The 23,637-nt window shown below is 36.3% G+C and overlaps 4 protein-coding genes across 5 annotated transcripts; all 4 read left to right on the top strand.

Moving 5' to 3' along the window:
* Positions 1–233: 233 nt before the first annotated feature.
* Positions 234–2,971, top strand: LOC120125922. Of its 2 annotated transcripts, none has more exons than XM_039144241.1 (4): positions 234–602; positions 694–791; positions 916–1,920; positions 2,002–2,971. In XM_039144241.1, the coding sequence occupies exons 1-4, from the start codon at positions 353–355 to the stop codon at positions 2,326–2,328; spliced, it is 1,680 nt and encodes a 559-aa protein (XP_039000172.1). In that variant the 5' UTR covers positions 234–352; the 3' UTR covers positions 2,329–2,971. The 2 variants fall into 2 exon arrangements, with proteins under 2 accessions (XP_039000172.1, XP_039000170.1); XM_039144239.1 differs by having other exon boundaries at positions 694–800.
* Positions 2,972–12,541: 9,570 nt separating this feature from the next.
* On the top strand, positions 12,542–13,700 carry LOC120125912 (peroxidase 66-like). Its single transcript, XM_039144231.1, is given in 5 exon segments — positions 12,542–12,626; positions 12,629–12,756; positions 12,837–13,025; positions 13,105–13,318; positions 13,321–13,700. Coding segments are annotated over 5 exon segments (963 nt in total). The 3' UTR covers positions 13,668–13,700.
* Positions 13,701–15,028: 1,328 nt separating this feature from the next.
* On the top strand, positions 15,029–22,645 carry LOC120125931 (receptor-like protein kinase 2). The gene is made up of 5 exons (XM_039144250.1): positions 15,029–15,037; positions 15,158–15,563; positions 20,349–20,714; positions 20,917–21,187; positions 21,892–22,645. Exons 1-5 carry the CDS (start codon positions 15,029–15,031, stop codon positions 22,643–22,645), a joined length of 1,806 nt encoding a protein of 601 aa, XP_039000181.1.
* Positions 22,646–22,672: 27 nt separating this feature from the next.
* LOC120125930 (receptor kinase-like protein Xa21) lies at positions 22,673–23,553 on the top strand. The gene is made up of 2 exons (XM_039144249.1): positions 22,673–23,096; positions 23,207–23,553. Exons 1-2 carry the CDS (start codon positions 22,673–22,675, stop codon positions 23,551–23,553), a joined length of 771 nt encoding a protein of 256 aa, XP_039000180.1.
* Positions 23,554–23,637: the final 84 nt, after the last annotated feature.

The raw sequence follows: 23,637 nt of genomic DNA, 5'->3' as shown, positions 1-23,637 counted from the left end.
CACATTGCACCTGCAGATAGTAATAAAATAAACAACCTGCTATTCAAAATACAAGGTAGGGTGGAATCACATTGCAAATCGAGCTTTGAGAGTGAAAGCTCTTTTGTTCGTGTCGAAATGTAGCCGTTTTAGTGTGCGTGATGGATCCGGTTTTCTAGCTCCTACACCAGCCTTCATATATATAATAATGAACCTTGTCACCAGCTTTTCTTCCTTCAAACTACACACTCATTACACCTTTTCTATCTCCACTCTCCATCTCTCTCTCTCTCTCTCTCTCTCTCTTTCTGTCTCAAAGCTATCATTTTCTCTTTCCATTGAACGAACCCCATTTTGCTTTGTGGAGTCGGAGATGGGAAGGGATTGGTATTGGGGAAGTGGAGCTGCTAAAGCATCCATAGCCACCAGCAGCTCCAAGAGAGCAGCAGCATCGGCTGATACCACCACTTCCACTGGTTGCATAAGTGCCGTCTTTCAGTTCTTCGATTTCCATGTCCCTTTAACTCAAAGTAACAGCAGCAGCAGCAGCAGTTGTGATTGTTTCAAGCAGACTAACTCTTTTTTCTCTCCTCACAGTACCATCGTCCCCGCTACTCTCAAAGGTTCCTTTTTTTATTCTTTCATTCGTCATCTCTTTTTTTTTTTTACTTCTTTATGGCTAATCAGTGTGCAACATGTTCCACTGAAATGCAGGTACAGAGGCTCCAAGGAACAGTTTGGAATCAGATGAGGAAAGTTCAACTTCAGCTTCATTGACATCAACCAGTAAAGAAGAGAAGTTAAACATCCCCGTAAGAATGGTATTTTATTTCATCCTTTTGGGTTCCTGGCCTTGTTTTCATTGTTTCAAAGTGGTATTCTTTTTAAAAAGTGAGTAATCATGATGATAATGATAATGTTTATGTGAAAATCAAGATGGGAATTCAAATCAAAACAAGGGGAGACAATAGGTCAAAAGTTGGAGTTTCAAATAACGATGCATCTTCAGAGATCAGCAGCTCTCCAGGGACCAAGACACCCACTTTGGTTGCTAGGCTCATGGGACTTGACATTCTTCCTGAAAGCCATTCACCATCTTTTTCATCGAAATCACATTTGAAGCCAATAAGTAGCCATAGAAGGTCATTGGATGGTGATATTCGGGTCACTCGTTCGTTGCCTCAAACTCCGAGGATATCGTCCTCGTTTTCGAGGAGGTCGGACGTGGATCTTCACCACCGGCTTTCGCTTCAAATCAACAAGGAGAACATGAGTGCAACTGAAGAGTTAATGATATCGCATTTGAAAGCACTGAAAGGGAAAGAGCAGAAGCATGAAGACGAGAACAGGAGTCCGGCCCACTACGCGAGGCAGATTGTGAAGCAGGTTAAAGAAAGTGTGAGCGGGAAAGTTGGAATGGACATTACCAACAGGGTTCGGAACAGAGAACAAACTAGAGAAGAGCTTGTTAGCCAATTCAAGACGAAGAAGATTTCCAGGGCCATGAACAAATTAGCTGAAGATTCAAGCCACTCAACAACAACACCATCGTGTTCACCCAGGCTTCGGTTCTCGGAAACCAAAACTAAAGATCACAATCCTCAACCTCCAAAATCATCATCAGCATCAGAGATCAATATCCAGCCTCAGCCAACCACTAGAGTTCTGCAAAAGCCCAATGAGCAGCAAAACCTGCAACCGCCAAGAGCCACCACAAGCAAATGGAAGAAAGCGGAAAAGCCTCGACATACATCGGACATTATCCGAAACAAGCAAGAAGAACCTTTCGTTCGTCCTTCAACAGCCAACAGAATCCACATTCCCGAAAAGAAATGCAAGAAAATTCCATTGTCAAATGATCTACTCAACATCACCGTCCCTACCCTTTTTCCGGTCAAAAAAGACCCTTCTCCTCCGGCCACAAAAATCACTCAAAAACAGGTATTCAACAAGGAAAAAAATGGGATTTGGTTTTATTTTTTTATTTCAACTTTATCAGCTTACTGTTTGGATGCGTTACAGGTCTCAGATGCTGGAAAACCGAAACGTGGCTCACAGTTATCTAGTTGTTCGAGCCAGACGTACAACAAACAAGAAGCGACGTACGTACACGTTCCCCGACACGACCACATCGGCAACAGATGTAACGGTGCTACTACCACTACTACTAGCAGTGGCACCACAACCGGTGAAGCAGCAGCAGCAGAATATAATGAGTACATCGCTAGAATACTAAAACGTACAGGGCTAGAAAAAGACACCCCACTGTCCTTGGCTTCTTGGTTCTCTCCTTCCCATCCTCTTAACCCTTCCATTTTTACTACCTCGAACATTTCACCTCCTGTATAAAAAAACCAGTTCCACTCAACTGAACCTCCGATGCAATCGAAAATTACTCTTCCATCTCACCGATGAGATATTGACTGAATTTTTAAAACCTTTTTTCAATACGAAGCCATGGGTTAAAAGTAGACTTGGACGTGAATGTTTTAGTAACATTAACAGCTCTCAACTGACAGACACATTGTGTTCAAAAATCAAAGGGTTCCCTCGAGCCGATTGTCGTGTTCTTGAAGACATCGACGCCTTGATCGACAAGGACTTGCCGATAGTGAAGCTCCGAAGTTCGGTGGCGTACGAGGAGGAAGGGGAAGGATTGTATCGGAGGTCGAGAAGGGCATATTGGAGGCGCTGGTACATGAAACGGCAACGGTGTTTGAGACATTGTGGGGTCGCCTTTTAGAATCACATGGGTCATTCACGTGATGAGATGCTATTCGTTGGGGTCTTCGTGGGACTATACACGTGGGTGAAAATGACAATAAGTTATATAGGGTAATTTTGTATATATAAATGGCAATAAGGTATCTTTTAAAATTACAAGTACTTTATTCTTTTTTTTAGTGTCTTGAAATTAGTTAGAAAATTTAGGTTCTTCAATGTTGGAATCACTTCTCGATGTAATATATACTTTCACAGCTATGAGTTCTTTCAATGCATTGATTTTGCGTCATATAAAATCAATATTTGAGATTTTTTTTATATAATGTGTTATGTCGAAGATTTCTTTTTGGTACATAAAAGTTCAGGTCACGTGGCTCCTCAGTCCAGGGTCAGGACATATCTAGAAGCCAATTAAGATTAACATATGAATTTACAGATTGTCTATCAAGAATGACGGATAATAATTATTCAGATTTTTTTATATTAATTATTCATGTTACTATGGATGTCCACATTAAAATTTTATTTATTAATCTCATACAAAAAAATTTAAATAATTAATATGTGCCTGCCTACCCTAAGAAATAGTCATGACCCGCCACTGATTATCAGACCCGAAAAATCTTAAAGAAAATTATTATTCCATTCATAGATTAGATTAAGTTTGGTTCTCCGTTTATTGAAATTTGATGAGAAAGTTCATGTTACGTACGCATGATTTTACTATTTTTAGAGCCAAAGTTGAAACATGCGTGCAGGAAATTCAAATACGGATAATAAATCTGTATGATATTCGATTTAAATAAATTAATAAATAAATTAAATACCGGTTCTTAAGATTTTGTTTTGATTATCCCGAACTGATCCAAGTTGCACACCTAGTTTTAGTGAGTGAGTCTCTCGACGATGATTTTTTACATACACAAAGACTTTAACTCGAGACTTACTTAAACGATATCAAATTACTGATCACTTGAACCAACCCATTGGTAAATACATATAATTATATTAAAAGGAACAATACAAATGTTAAGCATTGAGCGGGAAATTCAAAATGCAGATGAGATTATATATGTATATAAAGAAAGTCAAATGCTACAATTAATACACTTATTTAATTAAGCTGTCTATTGTTTTGTTAATTCTTTAGGGTGTGTTTGGTTCACGGAATGTAAGATTATCAGTGAGAATAAAAGATTACCAGATAATAGGATTACTGGTAATGTTGTATTTTGTGTTTGGTTGGTTTAGCATGAATGTAAGATAACCGTGTTTGGTTAAAGGAATAAAAGATTATTGGAATGTATATTCGACTAAATTACTCTTATTATATATTTGTATAATATTACAAGTTGAAAAATATTTATATATTTTCTTTAAAAAATTTAAATTCATAAAATTTATATAATTTTTTTACAAAATTAAAAATATAAAAAATGTTTAATGAAAGGGTAAAATTTTATTTTAACCCCTGAACTTCATATTAAAATTTAATTATAAACTTTTTTTGTAAATCTAAAATAGTTTAAGGATAAATTTATAATTTAACATTCGTAGAATTTTTATTATTCAATGATAGAAGAATGATATTTTTGAAAAAAAATTAGGGCATTTTAGTCCAAAACACCGGTAATGTTACAATACCTAAGGGAAGGGAGGTAATGTCATTCCCGGTAATATACCTCAAAAAATTCACTATTGGTAATAAATATTACCGAGAACGACATTCCCGACCAACCAAACGGAGGAATGTGGATTCCATTCCCGGGGAATCCTACATTCCCCATCCAAAAGCCCCCTTAGGGGGTGTTTGGTTCAAGGATTGTGGGATTCCCATGAGATGGGAATCACACATTTCCATGTTTGGTTGGCCGGGAATCTCATTCCCGGTAATGTTTTATTATCAATAGTAGATTTTTTGGGGTATATTATCGGGAATGTCATTACCTCCCTTCCCTTAGGTATTGTAACATTACCGGCATTTTGGACTAAAATGCCCTTAAATTTTTATTTTTTTTTCAAAAATATCCTTCTTCTGTTATTGAATAATAAAAATTCTACGAATGGTTAAATTACAAATTTATCCTTAAATTATTTTAGATTTACAAAAAAAATCTATAATTAAAATTTTATATGAATTTCAGGGGTTAAAAAATTTTTTACCCTTTCATTAAACCTTTTTTATTTTTAATTTTGTAAAAAAATATATAAATATTATGAATTTAATTTTTTTAAAGAAAATATATAAATATTTTACAATTTGTAATATTATACAATATATAAGAACAATTTCAGTCAATATACATTCCAATAATCTTTTATTCCTTTAACCAAACACTTAATCTTACATTCCTGCTAACCAACCAAACACAAAATACAACATTCACAGTAATCCTATTCACTAGTAATCTTTTATTCTCACTGATAATCTTTTTCGTCACTAATCTTTGATTGATACCAAACATATGTCATGTCATAGTTTGATTATTCTATTTGTCACGTGTTAGGTTATGATTCATCTAACTTGATTTGAACAATTTATATGATGACTTGTGAGGCGGTCGTCTCCCTAAAAATATAAAATTATTATATATTTTAAGTTTTTTTTTTATATTTTTATTAAAATTTTATTTTTGTCTCTTAAAATTGTATTCGCCCTTAAAATTTTTTAAGCTAAAGTTCGTCTTCTTAACATAAAATATTACGTCTGTCTCCGAGTTTTATAATAGGATCCATTTATAAAGAATTAAAATCAAAAGAAGAATATAAATATATGGTGGATACAAATGATCTTATGTTGAGGTGATGCTAATGATCCATGAAAATATTAGTTTTGATAAATGTAGGCAACAAAATGTAAAGGGTAAACTACGCATTTAGTACCTAAAATATCAGTTTTGACCCGTTTTAATATCTAAACTTTTATTTTTTTAAATTATACTTAGCGTTCAATTTTTATTTCATTTTAGTACTCCGCCGTTAAAAAATTAACGCGTTCAGTACCTAAACTATCAATTTTGATCCATTTTATACCTATACTTCCATTTTCCCCCCAAAACTTAACGTTAAATTTTGATCAGAGCACTAAATGAAACAAAAACTAAACTGGTGGTTTTGAAAAATTTGAAATTTAAAGGGTAAACTACGAGTTTAGTACATAAACTATCAATTTTGATCTATTATAGTACCTAAACTTTCAATTTTTTTCAAAATCATACTTAGCATTTAGTTTTTATTTCATTTTAGTACCTCGCCGTTAAAGACTTAAAGCGTTTAGTACCTAAACTATCAATATTGGTCCATTATAGTACCTAAACTTACAATTTTTTTCAAATCATACTTAGTATTTAGTTTTTGTTTCATTTTAGTACCTTGCCGTTAATACTTAACGTGTTTAGTACCTAAACTATCAATTTTGGTCCGTTTTAATACCCACACTTTCAATTTTTTTCTTCAAAACTTAACTTTAAATTTTAAACGGGTACTAAAATGAGATAAAAACTGAACTTTAGGTATAGTTTTGAAAAAAATTAAAAATCTAGCTACTAAAGCGGTCTAAAACTGACCGTTTAGGTACTAAACGCGTAAGTTACCCAAATTTAAAATATATAGGGCAGGTGAGGTGGTGTAGATTGCATGGGAGATTCAGTATTAACCCAAAACTTGGCAGATTCCGGCTACACAATATTCCTTAGGACTGACTGACTAGCTCTGAATTCCAAATTCAATATTGTTTTGTTGCTGTTTGTTTCAAAAATTCAAAGTGGTCCTGTTTCGCGGGGCACAACACGATATGCAAAAAATACTTGATAATTATTCCCTGGGCTGGGATTAGACCGTTGAGCGAGTGCCATTAGCATATGCATCCGATCAGGTTTACCATATAATACACACAAAACATCATGGCTTATGCATCGATCATCGTACACTTAACCATGTTTTATTATTGGCTCCCCTCCCCCACACTCTTTCTCTGTCTATCTTATCTCTTGGTGGCGAGCGTCGGTTTAGTTGGCATGTGCAGTGTTTTGTTGTGTGGTCTGAAATACCAAAATGTGACAAGGAGCGGTGGGGATGGGATGGGCTCAAATGCCAACCCCAACATTTGTCTTGATTCTTATGTGTAAAATGATTGAAGGTTATACTGCCAAAAGGGTGAAAATGAAATGAGCAGGGCTTTCCTTTGTCTAATGAAATCAATCAAATAATTGTTATTCTAATGTAGGGTAGAAGGGAGATTTTAAATTCACAATAATTGGTCCTTGTGTAAGGTTTGATTTGACGGTTCATGTCCAAGATCTATAATTGTTTTTAGTAAGATACTTTGTCACGGCATGTTGAACTAGTCACATAAGCTTATTGCCCCTTAGTTCTCTTATTCAAACATGCTTTTATTCCGGTAAAATTGGGCCAATATGGCATTCGGGATTTTTATTTAGTCCAACACGACATAAAGCTATTTATTTAGGGATTACGACATTGTTATAGTGTTTCTGGAACTCGTCTATATTTTAATGGACCCAGACGTTGGATCCAATATTTTGTTATATTTCTTAGAACTCGTTATGTCGACGTGATGAGTTTCATTAAAAAATTAATTTTTTATTTTAGAGATTTTGTTTTTCAAAATAATTTTTTGAGAAAAAAAAATCATAGAACTCGCCATGCTGACGTGACGAGTTCCAATGGTCATATTGATACTTTTATTAAATACAAAGTATTAAAATTTACATTCGAAGCATTAACTCATACATTACATTACATTAGAAACATTAACTCCTACATTACAATATAATAGAAGCGTTAAGTGGTTACCCATACATCTTAGTCTGCATAGTCAGTTGACTCATCAGATGTTAATTTCTTCAATCCTTCATTCTTTCTCTTGTTTCCTTCTATATAAATAGTTCAAGTTTTTGAAGTTTAACTTCTATATTGTCAGATACATCTAGAGATATTGTTTTTGATGTGGAAGGAGTTGTGGGCTGCTTGTGATACTCGAAAATAAGTCAACATTACTCATCGAATTGGTAATGTATGTGTCAATCATTGTTCGAATTGTAGCATCATTGTTCAATAGCCCATTGATGAATGTTGTGGAACCAAAGAGGTTGGAAACCTGAACTGTAGTAAAGAAAGTGTTGAAATTCCATAGCTCCAATCTTGTTTGAAATTTCCGTCATCAAGTTGAAAAGTCGAATGTCTCTCTCGAAAGAGATGATGCAAGATTTCCCCTCACAATGAATTGTTGTTGAAATTGTTGCCATGAAAATTTTCAAAATATGAACTTAAACAATAAAATTTTGTGTCACGCATAGGCAGGGTTATATATAACACTGAAATTTTATGATGAAATAATTATTATAGGGTATGATGAATTATTAAATTTGGTCAACAAGTTCATAAATGAGGTGACATATCACTAAAAAGAACAAAGATGTTTTGAATTATTATGATAAGGTTTGGTATGCCATTGAATTGATGTGATATATCACTAAAAAGTTCAAAAATGAAGTGATTGGACACTGAAAAATTTATGTCATTATTTAAAATATGATCATTACCAAACTGCTATAAACGACTAGTTTTTTAAACCAAATGGAACTCGTCACCTCAACATGACGAGTTTCAAAAAAAATGATAAAATATTGGATCCAATGTCTAGGTTCATTAAATATATTTTCTCATAAAACTCGCCATATCGATGTGATGAATTCTTGGTACATTGTAACAAATGTTGTAATTCCCTAAATAATTTTCTTTGTACTGTATTGGGCTAAATAATCATCCTTCCTGGCCTAACAGGGAAAAAAATCCCTTTTATTCCTTTACCAAAGCCGCACATAAACTGGGGTTAAGTTGTTTTGGTGTTATGGAGCCCAACTGGCACCTTAAGAAAAGATGGTCTTGGTTCAATGCCCAAAAGCTTCAATGGTCCACATTTTGCATTTTTCATATCAATAATGACATGATATGGATTTATATGGGTAAAAGTACTTGTGTTCTCAATTTTAAAATAAATACAATAATAATGGTTTGTAAATAAGATATTATATAGAGGTGTTCAAAACTCCCGAAACCGTTAACCTGTATAACCGTTATATTTAACAGTTTAATTAATCGAACCGTTAATACTAAATGATTTCAATTAATTGAACCGCTAAAAATGATGATTAACGATTAAGGTTTTGGTTACGAATTTTGATAAACGGTTAACCGTTAATAAATTATATTTGTAATTATATTTGTAATTTATTATATTTTTACATAAATAACTTAATATATATATATATATATATATTTATTTATTTATTTTTAATTTTTTTATTCTTTAAATAAATACTTAATATATAATATTTATTATTATACTCTTGAAAATATAGATTACACTTACATCGATATAAGTATGTGTTAAGTGCTATATATTTTTTATTTTATTACTTACACCGTTGTAAGTATGTGTTAAGTGTTACACTTTTTTATTTATTCACTTACACCTGTGTAGTATGTGTTAAGTGCTACACTTTTTTATTTTTTTCACTTACACCGGTGTTGTATGTGTTAAGTACTACATTTTTTTTGTTTTATTAACTTACACAGGTGTAAGTATGTTAAGTGCTATACTTTTTTATTTTACTCACTTACATTGGTGTAAGCATGTGTTAAGTGCTACATTTTTTTCTAGTATGAATTATGAAAAAAATTGAAAAATAACTGTAATAGGTTAACCTGTAATCGAACCGTTAATAACGATTAACTATTAGCGGTTAACCATTCTTAATGTTAGGTTACGATTAGAAATATCTTATAGCCGTTATAATGTTAACTGATTGTTTAGGTTAAACGGTACGGTTAACCATCCATGAATATCTCTGTATTATAGTTATTAATTATAATGTTTTTTAAGGATTACAAGCATTTATTAATATTAAGTTCGAGAGTTCAATGATATGTCAAGAGGATAACCAAATAACGTTATTTAGAAAGATATTATCAAATTTCTTTATTTTTAATTGTATCAATCTAATTTTAAGAAGGAAAAAAAATAGAAAATGAGTATTACAAGAGCATGCAAAATTATATGCCATTTTCATACGAAAAGGGATGAAATAAACAAAAAATACAACTCAAATAGAAGAAGAGAATAAAGAAAAGAAAAAAATCAACAATTGATAACCTAAGATTTGGACGGACTCTAACCCGATTAATTCTGACTTGATTGAGTTTGATTTATAAAAAAGTTGGGTTTGAATCGGATAAGTTTGGATTTATGATGAAAAATACTCGATTCAACCCGAAAAAATTATATTTAACCTTATATATTTAGGGATAATTGTAATAATACATCTTCGATATTATTTTTTCCAATTAAATCCTTATTTTTATTGAATAAAAATAATGTTTTTAATAAATATAATATTTCGGGTCGAGTCGGACGGGGTTCATATTTTATCTCAAAAAATAAGTCAGGTGAAAGATATATATTTTACGGGTCAAATTCAGGTCGGATGAAAGATTTATAATTTTTGAATCAAATCCGATGGATCAAAAATTTAACCCGACCTGACCTATGCACATCCCTACCTAAGATCAATGTTGTCATCGGTGATGAAAAGAAAAACTAGAAGAGCAGCACGACTGCACGAGAGTGAAGGAAAGAGAATAAATAGTTTTTATTCGGCAAAAATGCATTGGAGTACTTGTACTTTTAAGAAAAACTAATGTGATCATCGTATTACTTTTTCTCTTAACATGACTCTCTAATTTAGAAAACAAACCCAATGTGGCTTTTTGACCAATGTTTTTCATCGTTGACCATTACGGTATCATTGTGGTAATTCACAGTACTGACGTGATAGTTAACGGTGTCATGTTTTAGTTACCAATTTAATTCATCTGTCATGTTATCCACCACGTTATCAACTACTGTGGATTATCACTTCAGCACCATGGATCGCTATATCAGGCTATCAACACTATGGACTGCCACGTCAGCACTGTGAACTGCCATATCAGCACTGTAACGGTCAACAACGAAAAACGTTGGTCAAAGTGTCAATGTGTTTATTTTTTTAGTTGGAAGGCTACGTTGAGAAAGAAAATAATAGGATCATGTTGGATTTTTAAAGTGCATGGATCTATTATGCCTTTTTGCCTTTCTATTTTTTAGAGTTAGTTGCAACATATGTCCCCAAATTATAACTTTTATTTTAATTTGATCTATAAACTTTTAAATGTTTCATTTTCATTCTTAAACTATGACTCTCATTCTAAATTAGTCCTTAAACTTTTAAACATTCTAATTTCATCCCTAAACTATACATCTCTTTCTAAATTAATCCCAAAACTTTAGAAAAATTCTGATTGCATCCCCAAATTGATCCAAATATTTAATTAATTTCAACCATAATTTAACCTAAATTTTGTTTTTTCAAACACATACTAATATAACTTAGTCTAGTGATGTTATTAACAAGGGATGCAATTAGTATATACATATAGTTTGGGATGAAATTGGACTGCTTAAAAAGTCTGGGGACTAATAGAATGAAAGTCATAGTATGGGAATGAAATTGAAATATTCAAAGTTTGAAGATTAATTTAGAATGATATTCATAGTTTAGAGATAAATTTGGAACATTTAAAAGTTTAGACACCAATTTAAAACGAGGGTCATACTTTGATGACATGTGATGCAATTAACTATTTTTATGCATCATTTGTAAATTAAATACATCATTATTTTATGATGGAATAAAAAAGTCTTCATGTCTAATTTACTATTCATTAAGGTTAATCCTTTCAAAATTTATGGTTATCCTTTTTAATAATATCATTGGCAATATATTTTATTACTGTATTTACTATTTTATTTTTAATGATTTGATATTGTAAATTTTATCAATGAATATATATTATAAAATTATTTATTGTGTATTAACGGGATTAGTTCAAGTGATCAACAACTTGATATTCACTTAAGTAAAATTTCAGGTTCGAGTCATTATGTATGCAGAAATTCCCGTTGAGAGACTTATCCACCAAAAATTTGGTGTACAATCCGAATCGATCCAGATTAATCAAGATGAGCCTTGGACTTAAATGGAAAAACATTCATCATGTGTATCAAATATGAACTCAATTAATATTCCTTTTATTCCACCTAAATGCGTTAACTTAGCTTGCATTAAGAGCAAAAGCAATCCAAATCCAACATTTTATGGTCAACGTTTCAAAATCCTTTCCCATTTTCATTGCTTTCTTAGAAGCCAAACAGTACAACAATGGAAAGTACAGAAATTATGTATTTTTCCCCTCTCGAATTAACCTGGATCGCACATTTAATTTGGCGAGTGAGTCTTCCAACGAAGTTTTTCTGCCTTCACAAGAACTCGAACTCGAGACTTGTTAGACTATATCAGATACTTACCACTTCACCAATCCCTGTACAAAAATTATGTAATGCTTTAATTTGTACCATGCTCCAATGTGATTAACCAACCTGATAGATATATCCCAACAGTAGCGAAGCTTTTTTGACTCATCCTTATCGGTACGTAAAGAATTGTCAAAAAAAGTACGCAATCCAGTAAGGCTTAAGAGTTCATCAGTTGGTACAAATATAAACTTGGTCTCAAAGTACACCAATACCAACACCAACACCAACACCGAGTTAATTTTCCACATTCTGATCCCAATTTTGAGTGACTTAAAAGCATAGAGAATCAGTTTAATATTCTACTAAAATTCATTCAACATTTCGCTTGTCATGGCAACTATATATCGTCCCATTTTCTAATCATTTTCCTCGTCTACTTGTAAAGTTTCTAAATCCCAAATGGCTATCTTTTCACCGAGCAAGCTCTCTCTTTTGTTGATTTTCCTTGTAATGGCGGTTCCACGTTCAAAAGCGGCGTTGGATGCTCATATTACGATCGAACATGTCCCCAAGCTGAGAAAATCATACAAGACACCGTACGGAACGCTTCCATGTTCGATACTAAAGTCCCTGCTCGAATTCTCAGGATGTTCTTCCATGACTGTTTCATAAGGGTATACCATTGTCAATATGCTTTCTTGAAACTTTCTTGGGTGTCTAAACTCTAAAGCTCTCCTTTCTGTTGATTCAACAGGGATGCGATGCATCGGTGTTGCTAGACTCTACTCCACAAAACCAAGCCGAGAAAGACGGCCCTCCCAATATCTCTCTCCGAGCATTCTACGTTATCGACGATGCGAAGACCAAGCTCGAGTCAACGTGTCCGGCGACGGTTTCCTGCGCCGATATAATCACCGTAGCAGCAAGAGATGTAGTGGCAATGGTACACTTTGAAAACCCTTAATTGATCTGATATAAATTGTACAAAACATAGAGTTTTTGAATTGTTTTAATTGCTTCAGTCTGGAGGGCCTTACTGGAATGTACTTAAAGGAAGGAAAGATGGAAGAGTTTCCAAAGCTTCCGAAACTATAAACTTACCGGCACCAACTTTCAATGTTTCAACACTCATTCAAAGCTTTTCCAAGAGAGGTTTAGGGGTTAAAGATCTGGTGGCTCTATCCGGTGGTCACACCCTCGGATTCTCACACTGCTCTTCGTTCGAAGCTCGGCTTCGTATTTCAGCTCGGCTCACGACGTCGATCCCAGTATGGACCCTGTATTTGCAAAAACTCTGAGGAAGCAATGCCCGAAGCCGAATACGGATCGAAATGCAGGACAGTTCCTGGACTCTACGGCATCAACTTTTGATAATAACTACTACAAACAAGTAGTGGCAAGGAAAGGTGTGTTCGGGTCTGATCAAGCACTGTTCAGTGACTACAGGACTAGATGGTTTGTTGAATCGTTTGCCAATGATCAAAGCTTGTTCTTCCGTGAATTTGCTGCATCAATGGTGAAACTTGGAAATGTAGGGGTGATGGAAGATGGAGAAGTGAGGTTGAATTGCCGAGTGGTGAATTGAGGCTCAGAGATCAAGCGGCAATAAGACATTTTTTACTGCATTTCTTTGTGGTACACAAAGGGTACAGCAGAAATATGATTACTGTACTTTGACATGATTTTCATATGGAATAAAGTTGAAGAATTTTTAAATATTTTTAGAGAAAGAAAAGTAAAACCGAAAACACTATTATATTCCTTTCGCATTGATAAGAAAGACAAAAAATGGAACTAAATAGTGCAAAAATGGAAAAGTAGAATGATTTTGCAAATTTCCCTAATCATAACATGAGATCTCTAGACAATTTCATTCGTTAAAATCAAACCTTTTCATCTTTGAACTTTTTGGGGTGGCACTTGTCATCAATGTTATGGTGTTCAAGCTTTCTAGTTTCAACCAGTTCATTATTAGCAACACCATCAGTTCTTTTCAACCTGTTCACCACTGCTCAGAACTAAACTGATCAATATACTGTAATCCAAGGCAAAGCTGACGATCTAAGAGCTGCATGCTTGTTTTTAGACATCAGCATGCACGTGTTCACATTAATTCTCTAAGAAAATGCATTTCCTAAGAGCTTTTGACTGCAACCAAAACTCATACCTGTAGGATCAATGATCTGCAGAAACGAAGCATGTGGCGTTAAGCTGAATTAGTCACAGGGCAACTCTCCTTTGGCAAGTCAGTTTCTGTGATCAATCGTTTAGCTTCCTGTCAAGTAGAGGTGCCCTTTGACTGGTTTGCTTATTGATTAAGTTCCATCTTATTGCAGTCCAATCGTCTTTGATCTGGAGATTTATGAGCATTCCCATAGGTGCATAGAGGGAATAACCCCATACAAGAAGAGCATATGCTTGAGGGGTTATGCTGTGGGATATCCTCTCAAGAGCTGGCTACCTTTCAAGGAATTTTCTTTTGCTTCTTTGCTCATTAACCTATGGGCACCCTAAAGGTTCAATATAAGGATATGGGAATATATGTTCCTACACTTTACTTGTAGTCCGTCCGTGGTAGGTGAGAGGAGTGAATCGAAAAGTAGTTAGAAAAATAGTATGTGTTACCCATATGGAAATATTCCTGTTTTTTTTTAATTTATTTATCGAATATTATCTAATAATTATATAAATCTCGATTATATCTAATATAGAATCAAAATTTTAATGTGATTTATTTAAAAGATAATGAAATTCTTATCTAGGCGTTTGTATTTATACACTAAAAAGTGGTCATCTGTATTTTACAACTCGATTTAAACTTGAATTTTTTTAGGTGGGTCGAGTTTATGAAATTATAATACAAAATTAATTTGAGTAAGTCAAATTTTGCTTTCCCTAGTCGAAAGCATAAACAAATCACGTGGTAAAATGCATTGTGGAAAGGCGATGGCAACTGTGGAAGAGTGAGACTTGCATGTTATCCGAGTACTTTACCAGTTCAAGTACTCATTGAACTCATGAACTATATGATTTGCTTTCATCTTCTTTCCGTTTTGTCCATACAATGTTCCATAGTTTGCTCAGCTATGGCTTACAGCACTTCTCGAGTTCAAACATCGGATAATCGATCCTGAAAGCGTCTTGGCCAGCAATTGGACCATCTCCAGCTCTGTCTGTAACTGGTCTGGTGTTTCATGTGGTGTCATCCATGAAAGAGTTGTTGCTTTGAATCTTCCGGATATGAATCTCACGGCCGTAATCCCTCCTCACCTTGGAAACCTTTCATTTTTGGTATCTCTTGATCTTAGCGGCAACAGTTTTTATGGTCATATGCCTCGAGAATTGGGACAACTGCATCGTTTGAGGCTCATGGATTTAAGCTTCAACGGTTTTAATAGCGAAATCCCTTCTAGTATAGGCAAATGCAGCAGCCTGCTAAGTTTGAAGTTGTATTATAATGAACTCAGTGGCGTTATGTTAGGTATGGCTCATAAATATACCAGTAAAGAGGACAGGAGATGGAGCGGAGTGAGCGAAGCGAACGCAGCGAACATCAACTGTCCTTACAAAGAAAGTCTCGTTGTGGGGTTACGAATTATTTGGGTTGAATGTGCGGGGGCGCAGCCCCCGCGGTACGGTACAGGGTTAATTTTGTAATTATGTACCAGGGTTTTCTATTATAAATAGAGATGTAACCTAGACCTAAAATTCAATCATTGAATAAAAACTTCTAGCGCCGCCTAGGCACCGAGGACGTAAGCACATTGCCGAACCTCGTAAAATTCTCGTGTTCTTTTGTTTTCTTTACCCGTTTTCGTCAACAAATGTCAGGAGCAAAATTCGAAGTCGCGAAATTCGATGGTCAGGGTAACTTCGGATTATGGCAAACGAGGGTGAAGGATCTATTGGCGCAGCAAGGGATCTTGAAGGCTTTGCGATCTACAAAGCCGGCGTCGATGGATGAGGAAGATTGGGAAGAATTGCAGCAGCGAGCGGCAGGAACCATACGATTATGCTTGGCGGACGAGGTCATGTATCACGTCATGCATCTATCGTCTCCAGACGAAATTTGGAGGAAGTTGGAAAGTCAGTTTATGTCCAAATCCTTAACGACAAAACTGTATCTGAAGCAGCGGCTGTATGGGCTGAAGATGCAGGACGATCACGATTTGGCGCAACACGTGAATGTCTTCAATCAAATCATTTCTGATCTGGCTCGGCTTGATGTGAAAATTGAGGATGAAGACAGAGCGATGATTCTGTTGTGTTCGTTGCCTCCCTCTTACGAACACATGGTGACTACTCTTACATATGGGAAAGAAACTATCAATGTTGAGGAGATTACTGCAGCCTTGTTGGCTCACAACCAGCGGAAGCAGAATGCATGGGAAAGCTCTCAAGCCGATAGCTTATATGTCAAGGGTAATCGAGATCGTGGACGGAAGCCAGAGAAGGCAGGGTCCGGGAAGCGGAATTCCAGATCCAAATCCAGGGATAAGAAGACGATTCACTGTTACAAGTGCAAGGAGGCGGGACATATGAAGCGAGACTGTCCGAAGTTGAAAAAGCAGACTGATGAGAAGCGTGATGGCTCATCCAAGTCTGTGAACGTGGTCGAGGATGATAATTCTGATTGCAGTGAGGGTGATATGCTTTCTATTTCAACGACACAATTGACGGATGCTTGGATTCTTGATTCTGGATGTTCTTATCACATCACGCCAAATAGGGAATGGTTTTCGACATACAGGCCGGTTAATTCTGGTTCGGTTTATTTGGGTGATGATCTATGTTGCAATATTGTTGGTATTGGTGATGTCAGAATTAAGATGCACGATGGCTCCGTTCGGACGTTGAGTGGTGTTCGACATATCCCAGACTTGAAGAAGAATTTGATTTCCTTGGGCACTTTGCACAAGAATGGTTTTATCCCTAAGGCTGACGAGGATAGGGAAACCATTCGGATTGTTAAGGGAGCATTGACTGTGATGAAAGGCAAGATGACTGCAGGGAATATCTACAGATTGTTAGGGAGTATCGTTGCAGGTGGAGTTCACTCTGTTGAGTCCTGTGATGATACGACAAAATTGTGGCATATGCGCCTTGCTCATCTTAGTGAACGTGGTATGGCAGAATTACACAAGAGAAACTTGTTGCATGGTGTCAAAAGCTGTAAGCTCGACTTTTGCAAGTATTGTGTTCTTGGTAAACAGACTAAAGTCCGTTTCAAGACTGCGAAGCACACAACTCAAGGGATTCTTGATTATGTGCATTCTGATGTATGGGGGCCTTCCACGACATCGTCTTTGGGTGGATCTAGGTACTATGTTACTTTTATTGATGATTTTTCACGGAAAGTTTGGATGTATTTTTTGAAACAGAAATCTGAAGTTTTTGAGAAGTTCAAGCTGTGGAAAGCTGAGGTAGAAAACCAAACAGGACGAAAAATCAAGTGTTTGCGGTCTGACAATGGTACGGAGTACACAGATTCACAGTTCCTACAATTATGTAAGGAGCATGGGATTCAGAGGCATTTTACAGTGCGCAAGACACCACAACAGAATGGTGTTGCGGAACGAATGAACAGGTCGTTGAATGAAAGAGCCAAATGTTTGTGGTTGAATGCGGGGCTTCCCAAACACTTCTGGGCTGAGACTGTTAACATGGCGTGTTACCTTATCAACAGATCGCCAAGGGCATCGCTGGCTGGGAAAGTTGCAGAAGAGGTATGGACTGGTCATGATGTTAGTTTTGATAACTTACGGATTTTTGGTTGTCCTGCTTATGTGCATGTACCTGCTGATGAGAGATCCAAACTTGATGCAAAATCGAAGGAGTGCATTTTTCTGGGTTACAAGAAAGGTGTCAAAGGATTCAAGTTCTGGGATCCAGTTGCGAAGAAAGTTGTGATTAGTAGAGATGTCGTTTTTGATGAACAATCCATGTTGCAGCAGAAGCAAGACACGACAGTGGTGGATTTCGAGCAGTTTCCAGTTGAGAAACCAGAAACTTCTCAACCGACTTCTGGTGGTTCCACTACGGATGATTTGCAGGATTATAGTCTCGCCAGACAGGGTGAGACGGACGAATATAAAGCCTCCGAACAGATTGGGTTTTGAAGACTTGGTATCTTTTGCACTTATTGTTAGCAGTGATGATCCGGTTACTTTCATGATGCCGTTACTAGTCAGGAAAACGACAAGTGGATGGCAGCCATGGTTGAGGAGATGGAGTCTTTGAATCACAATCGCACATGGGAGTTAGTTCCCCTTCCTGAGGGTAAGAAGCCGATTGGTTGCAAATGGGTGTATAAGAAGAAACCAGTAGTAACAGAAAAAGAGGGGGAGAAGTTCAAGGCTCGTTTGGTAGTGAAGGGTTTTTCACAGCAGAAAGGAGTTGATTATGATGAAATCTTTTCTCCTGTGGTCAGGCACACTTCAATCCGAGCAGTACTTGCATTGGTGGTTAGTTGGGATTTGCATTTAGAGCAGATGGATGTTAAAACTGCTTTTTTGCATGGTGATTTAGAGGAGCAGATCTACATGCGGCAACCTGAAGGTTTCACTCAACCTGGAAACGAGCATTTAGTTTGCAGATTGAAGAAATCTTTGTACGTGTTGAAACAGTCTCCGAGACAGTGGTACAAATGGTTTGACTCCTATATGATCAAGATTGGCTACAACCGATGTGAGTATGATTGTTGTGTCTATGTTAAGAGCCTTGATGATGGTTCTTTTATTTTTCTATTACTGTATGTTGATGATATGTTGATTGCTGCGAAGAACATGGATGATGTTATCGGTTTGAAAACTTTATTGAGTCAGGAATTTGATATGAAAGATTTAGGTGCTGCAAAGAAAATTCTTGGAATGGAAATTTGCAGGGACAGAGACTCAAGGAAACTGCGGCTATCTCAACGGGGTTATGTTGAGAAAATGCTAGAAAGGTTTGCGATGAGCAGCGCAAAACCAGTTAGCACTCCATTGGCGAATCACTTTAAGCTCTCATCAGAACAGTGCCCCAAGACAGATAAGGAAGCTGAAGATATGGCAAAGGTTCCGTATTCTAATGCTGTTGGCTGCTTGATGTATGCGATGGTATGTACTCGTCCTGATTTAGCTCATGTTGTTAGTCAAGTTTGTAAGTACATGTCTAAACCTGGTAAGCAACATTGGGAAGCAGTCAAGTGGATCTTTCGGTACTTAAAGGGTACTGTGGGACATGGAATTGTTTTTGGAGTCAGCGGGATAATCCTTTGGTTGTAGGATATGTGGATTCAGACTATGCAGGTGACTTGGATAATAGAAGATCTACGACAAGGTATGTCTTTACTCTTGGTGGAGGGCCTATTTGTTGGAAGTCTACTGTTCAATCTATTGTGGCTCTATCTACAACTGAAGCTGAGTACATGGCAGCGGCTGAAGCTGCAAAAGAAGCTTTATGGCTTACTGGTTTAGTGAAGGAGTTGGGTGTTCAACAATGTGGAGTTCAGTTGCTTTGTGATAATCAAAGTGCTATTCACTTGGCTAAGAATCAGGTGTATCGTGCTAGAACTAAACATATTGATGTAAGGTTCCACAAGATCAGAGAGTTGGTTGCATCTGGAGAGGTTTTGTTTCAGAAGGTACATACTGATGAAAATGCCGCTGATATGTTCACTAAGCCAGTTACGACAGACAAGTTCAAGCATTGCTTGGACTTGTTGAATGTTTCGAGTTGTTAAAGAATCAAGGTAACCCAACCCACATTGAATTTTCAAGAGGCAGGATATTCGCCAAGGTGGAGATTTGTTAGGTATGGCTCATAAATATACCAGTAAAGAGGACAGGAGATGGAGCGGAGTGAGCGAACATCAACTATCCTTACAAAGAAAGTCTCGTTGTGGGGTTACGAATTATGTGGGTTGGGGGTGCGGGGGCGTAGCCCCCGCGGTACGGTACAGGGTTAATTTTGTAATTATGTACCAGGGTTTTCTATTATAAATAGAGATGTAACCTAGACCTAAAATATCATTGAATAAAAACTTCTAGCGCCGCCTAGGCACCGAGGACGTAAGCACATTGTCGAACCTCGTAAAATTCTCGTGTTCTTTTGTTTTCTTTACCCGTTTTCGTCAACACGTTATTCCGAGAAGCATAGGGAATTTGACACAACTCAGAAAATTAGATCTGGGGACAAATAACCTACAAGGTATGCATGTTCTTGATGATTTTTTTTATGTTTAGAATCCAACATCAAAACCTTTATATTTTCTCTATGTTTACAGGTGAAATCCCTGAAGAAAGCGGCAATCTTCTTTGTCTGGAGACACTATTCATGCAACATACGAAAGGTCTTACAGGTCGAATTCCGACTTCCATCTTCAACATTTCTACTTTAATAGTTATCACTTACTCCAACGATAGCCTATCAGGTAATTTACCTGATGATCTATGCCGTCATCTTCCGATACTCAGAGAGCTTTACTTGTATGGTAATAAGTTATCTGGCAACATTCCTTCAAGTATAAATGAGTGCTACAGCCTTCAACTCTTGGAACTATCAGCAAATCGATTCACAGGGCTCATTCCGAAACGTATTTTCAATTCAACCACGCTCCAAGCAATCCATATCTTTGACAACAATTTGGAAGGTAAAATGAACTTTGAAGTACAGTACAGAGATTAAAATGTTCCTTTCTATAATAGCAGGACTAGAATGAACTTTTAGTTGTAGTACATGAACTTAAAATACACTTTAACCCTTAGTTATAGTACATGAACTTAAAATACACTTTAACCCTTAGTTGAAGCACCCGCTGTATATACTGAAAGGTGAAATTCTGATGTTAACAGGTACCATACCGCCCTTGACCAATGCTCCAATGCTTTGGCGTCTTCAATTGTGGGGAAACAAACTTAGTGGAAACATTCCTAGCTCTATCTCCAATGCTTCCATGCTCGAGATTTTCGACGTAGGAGATAACTTTTTATCTGGCCTAATTCCGAAGACGGTTGGCAACCTAAGACATCTTGAAATACTTCAAGTTGCAAACAATCATTTGACCACAAAATCTGCAACTCATGAGTGGAGCTTTCGTTCTTCTTTGGTGAATTGTAAGAATTTGTCACATATAGAAGTATAAACAAATCCGTTGAATGGCGTCCTTCCTACTTACGTCGGGAACCTTTCGACATCCCTTAGATATTTTTTGGCTGAGGATTGTGAGCTTAAAGGTAATATTCCGATGGAAATAGGTAACTTAAGCGGCATGTTGCGTTTGGAACTTGGCAACAATGAATTGAGTGGAATTATTCCTACATCAGTAGGAAGACTGCATAACCTCCAAACTCTAAGCCTTTTCTCTAATTGTTGACGAAAATGGGTAAAGAAAACGAAAGAACACGAGAATTTTACGAGATTCGGCAATGTGCTTACGTCCTCGGTGCCTAGGCGGCGCTAGAATTTTATTCAATGATATTTTAGGTCTAGGTTACATCTCTATTTATAATAGAAAACCCTGGTACATAATTACAAAATCAATCCTGTACCGTACCGCGGGGGCTACGCCCCGCACCCACAACCCACATAATTTGTAACCCCACAACGAGACTTTCTTTGTAAGGACAGTTGATGTTCGCTTCGCTCACTCCGCTCCATCTCCTGTCCTCTTTACTGGTATATTTATGAGCCATACCTAACACTAATAAATTAGAAGGGCACATCCCAGAAAGCATCTATGGTTTGGAGAGATTATACATCTTGAATATCGGGTTGAATAAGCTCCAAGGATCAATACTCTCATGTTTGGGTAATGTCACTTCTTTCAGGAATCTTCACGTGAATTCGAACGACTTGATTTCCACAATACCTTCAACTTTGTGGGATCTTAAAGATATCTTAGAATTGGATTTTTCATCAAACTACCTTAACAATTCACATACTCCTGATGTTGGACATTTCAGGAGTTTGCTACATTTGAAATTATCAAGAAATCTACTCACGGGTGATATCTCATCTACGTTTGGGGGTCTTCAAACTTTGGTTACATTAGATTTATCTAATAACATATTCCATGGTCATATCCCCGGATCACTTGGTGGCTTGATTAGTCTGGAGTTCTTGGATTTATGCAATAACAATCTCTCTGGAGTCATTCCCGAATCTCTTGAAAAGCTTTCGTATCTACTCTATTTTAATGTATCTTTCAATAGACTCGAAGGAGAAATTCCTACCAATGGATGTTTCACAAGCTTTTCCAGAAAATCATTCATGGAGAATTATGCACTTTGTGGTCCACCTAGGTTGCTAGTCCCACCTTGCAAGGGTAGCATTCACAGAAATTCCAATAAGACCAGATTGCATGCTTTAAGGTATGGTTTACCAACAATTGGCATTGTACTATTTCTAATAGTCTTGATTGTTATGTACCGAAGATGCCAGAGTAGGAACACAACTCGACTGGTTAAAGATGATTTACTGTCTTTGGAAATAAGGAGGAGAAGAATTTCACATGCTGAATTTTCACAGGCAACTGGTGGATTCGATGAAAGCGAGATGCTTGGTTTCAGGAGCTTCGGATAAATATATAAAGGGAGGCTTTCAGATGGAATGGAAGTTGCAGTAAAAGTTTTCAATTTGCAGACAAAAGGATCTTTTAGGAGTTTCGACGTCGAATGTGAAGCTATGTTTAATATAGTTCACCGCAATCTTGTCAAGGTTATTACTTGTTTCTCCAATGTTGACTTCAAAGCCTTGGTGCTTGATTTCATGCCTAAAGGAAGTCTTGAGAAATGGTTACATTCTGGAAATTATTTCCTTGATTTCTTACAAAGGGCCGACATAATGGTAGATGTTGAGACAGCTCTAGAACATCTCCACACCAGACATCCAACACCGATAATTCATTGCGACATAAAACCGAGTAATATTCTACTTGACGACGACATGGTTGCACGTGTTGGGGATTTCGGTATTGCCAAATTGTTGAAGGAAGGAGATGTGATGAAACAATCCATGACTCTTGCAACTATTCGTTATATGGCACCAGATGAATTTTTTATGATTTACTTTCTACATTTTTGTTTCATGTGCATGCTTATACATAGTAGGATTAATGATACTTTAATGATGCTTGAAATGCAGATTTTGGATCAGCTGGAATTGTCTCTATAAATTGTGACGTTTATAGTTATGGAATTGTTCTTATAGAAACTTTCACGAAGAAAAAGCCAACTGATGAAATGTTTGCTGAAGAAATGACTATAAGGCACTGGACGAAAAGATCATTGTCTAGAGGAACTATAGATATTGCAGATGTTAATTTATTAAGAAAATATGATAAGTGCTTTGTTGTTAGTATTTCGTCCATCTTGGAGTTAGCTTTGGACTGTTCAGCTGAATTACCTGAAGAAAGAAGAGATATGAAGGATGTTGTTACTGAGCTAAAGAAGATCAAACAAAGGTTTCTCAACGGCATCGAACATGTTTAATCCAACAGAGATTTGCAGCAGCTTGTTAAGATCACGAACTTAGGTAGTTCCTTCTCTAGGATTGTCTATCTTTCAGAATTCGTA

Source organism: Hibiscus syriacus, unplaced genomic scaffold, assembly GCF_006381635.1.
Source record: "Hibiscus syriacus cultivar Baekdansim isolate YM2019G1 unplaced genomic scaffold, ASM638163v2 tig00110447_pilon, whole genome shotgun sequence".
NCBI classification, from domain to species: domain Eukaryota; kingdom Viridiplantae; phylum Streptophyta; class Magnoliopsida; order Malvales; family Malvaceae; genus Hibiscus; species Hibiscus syriacus.
This window is presented reverse-complemented; position numbering and strand designations above follow the sequence as displayed.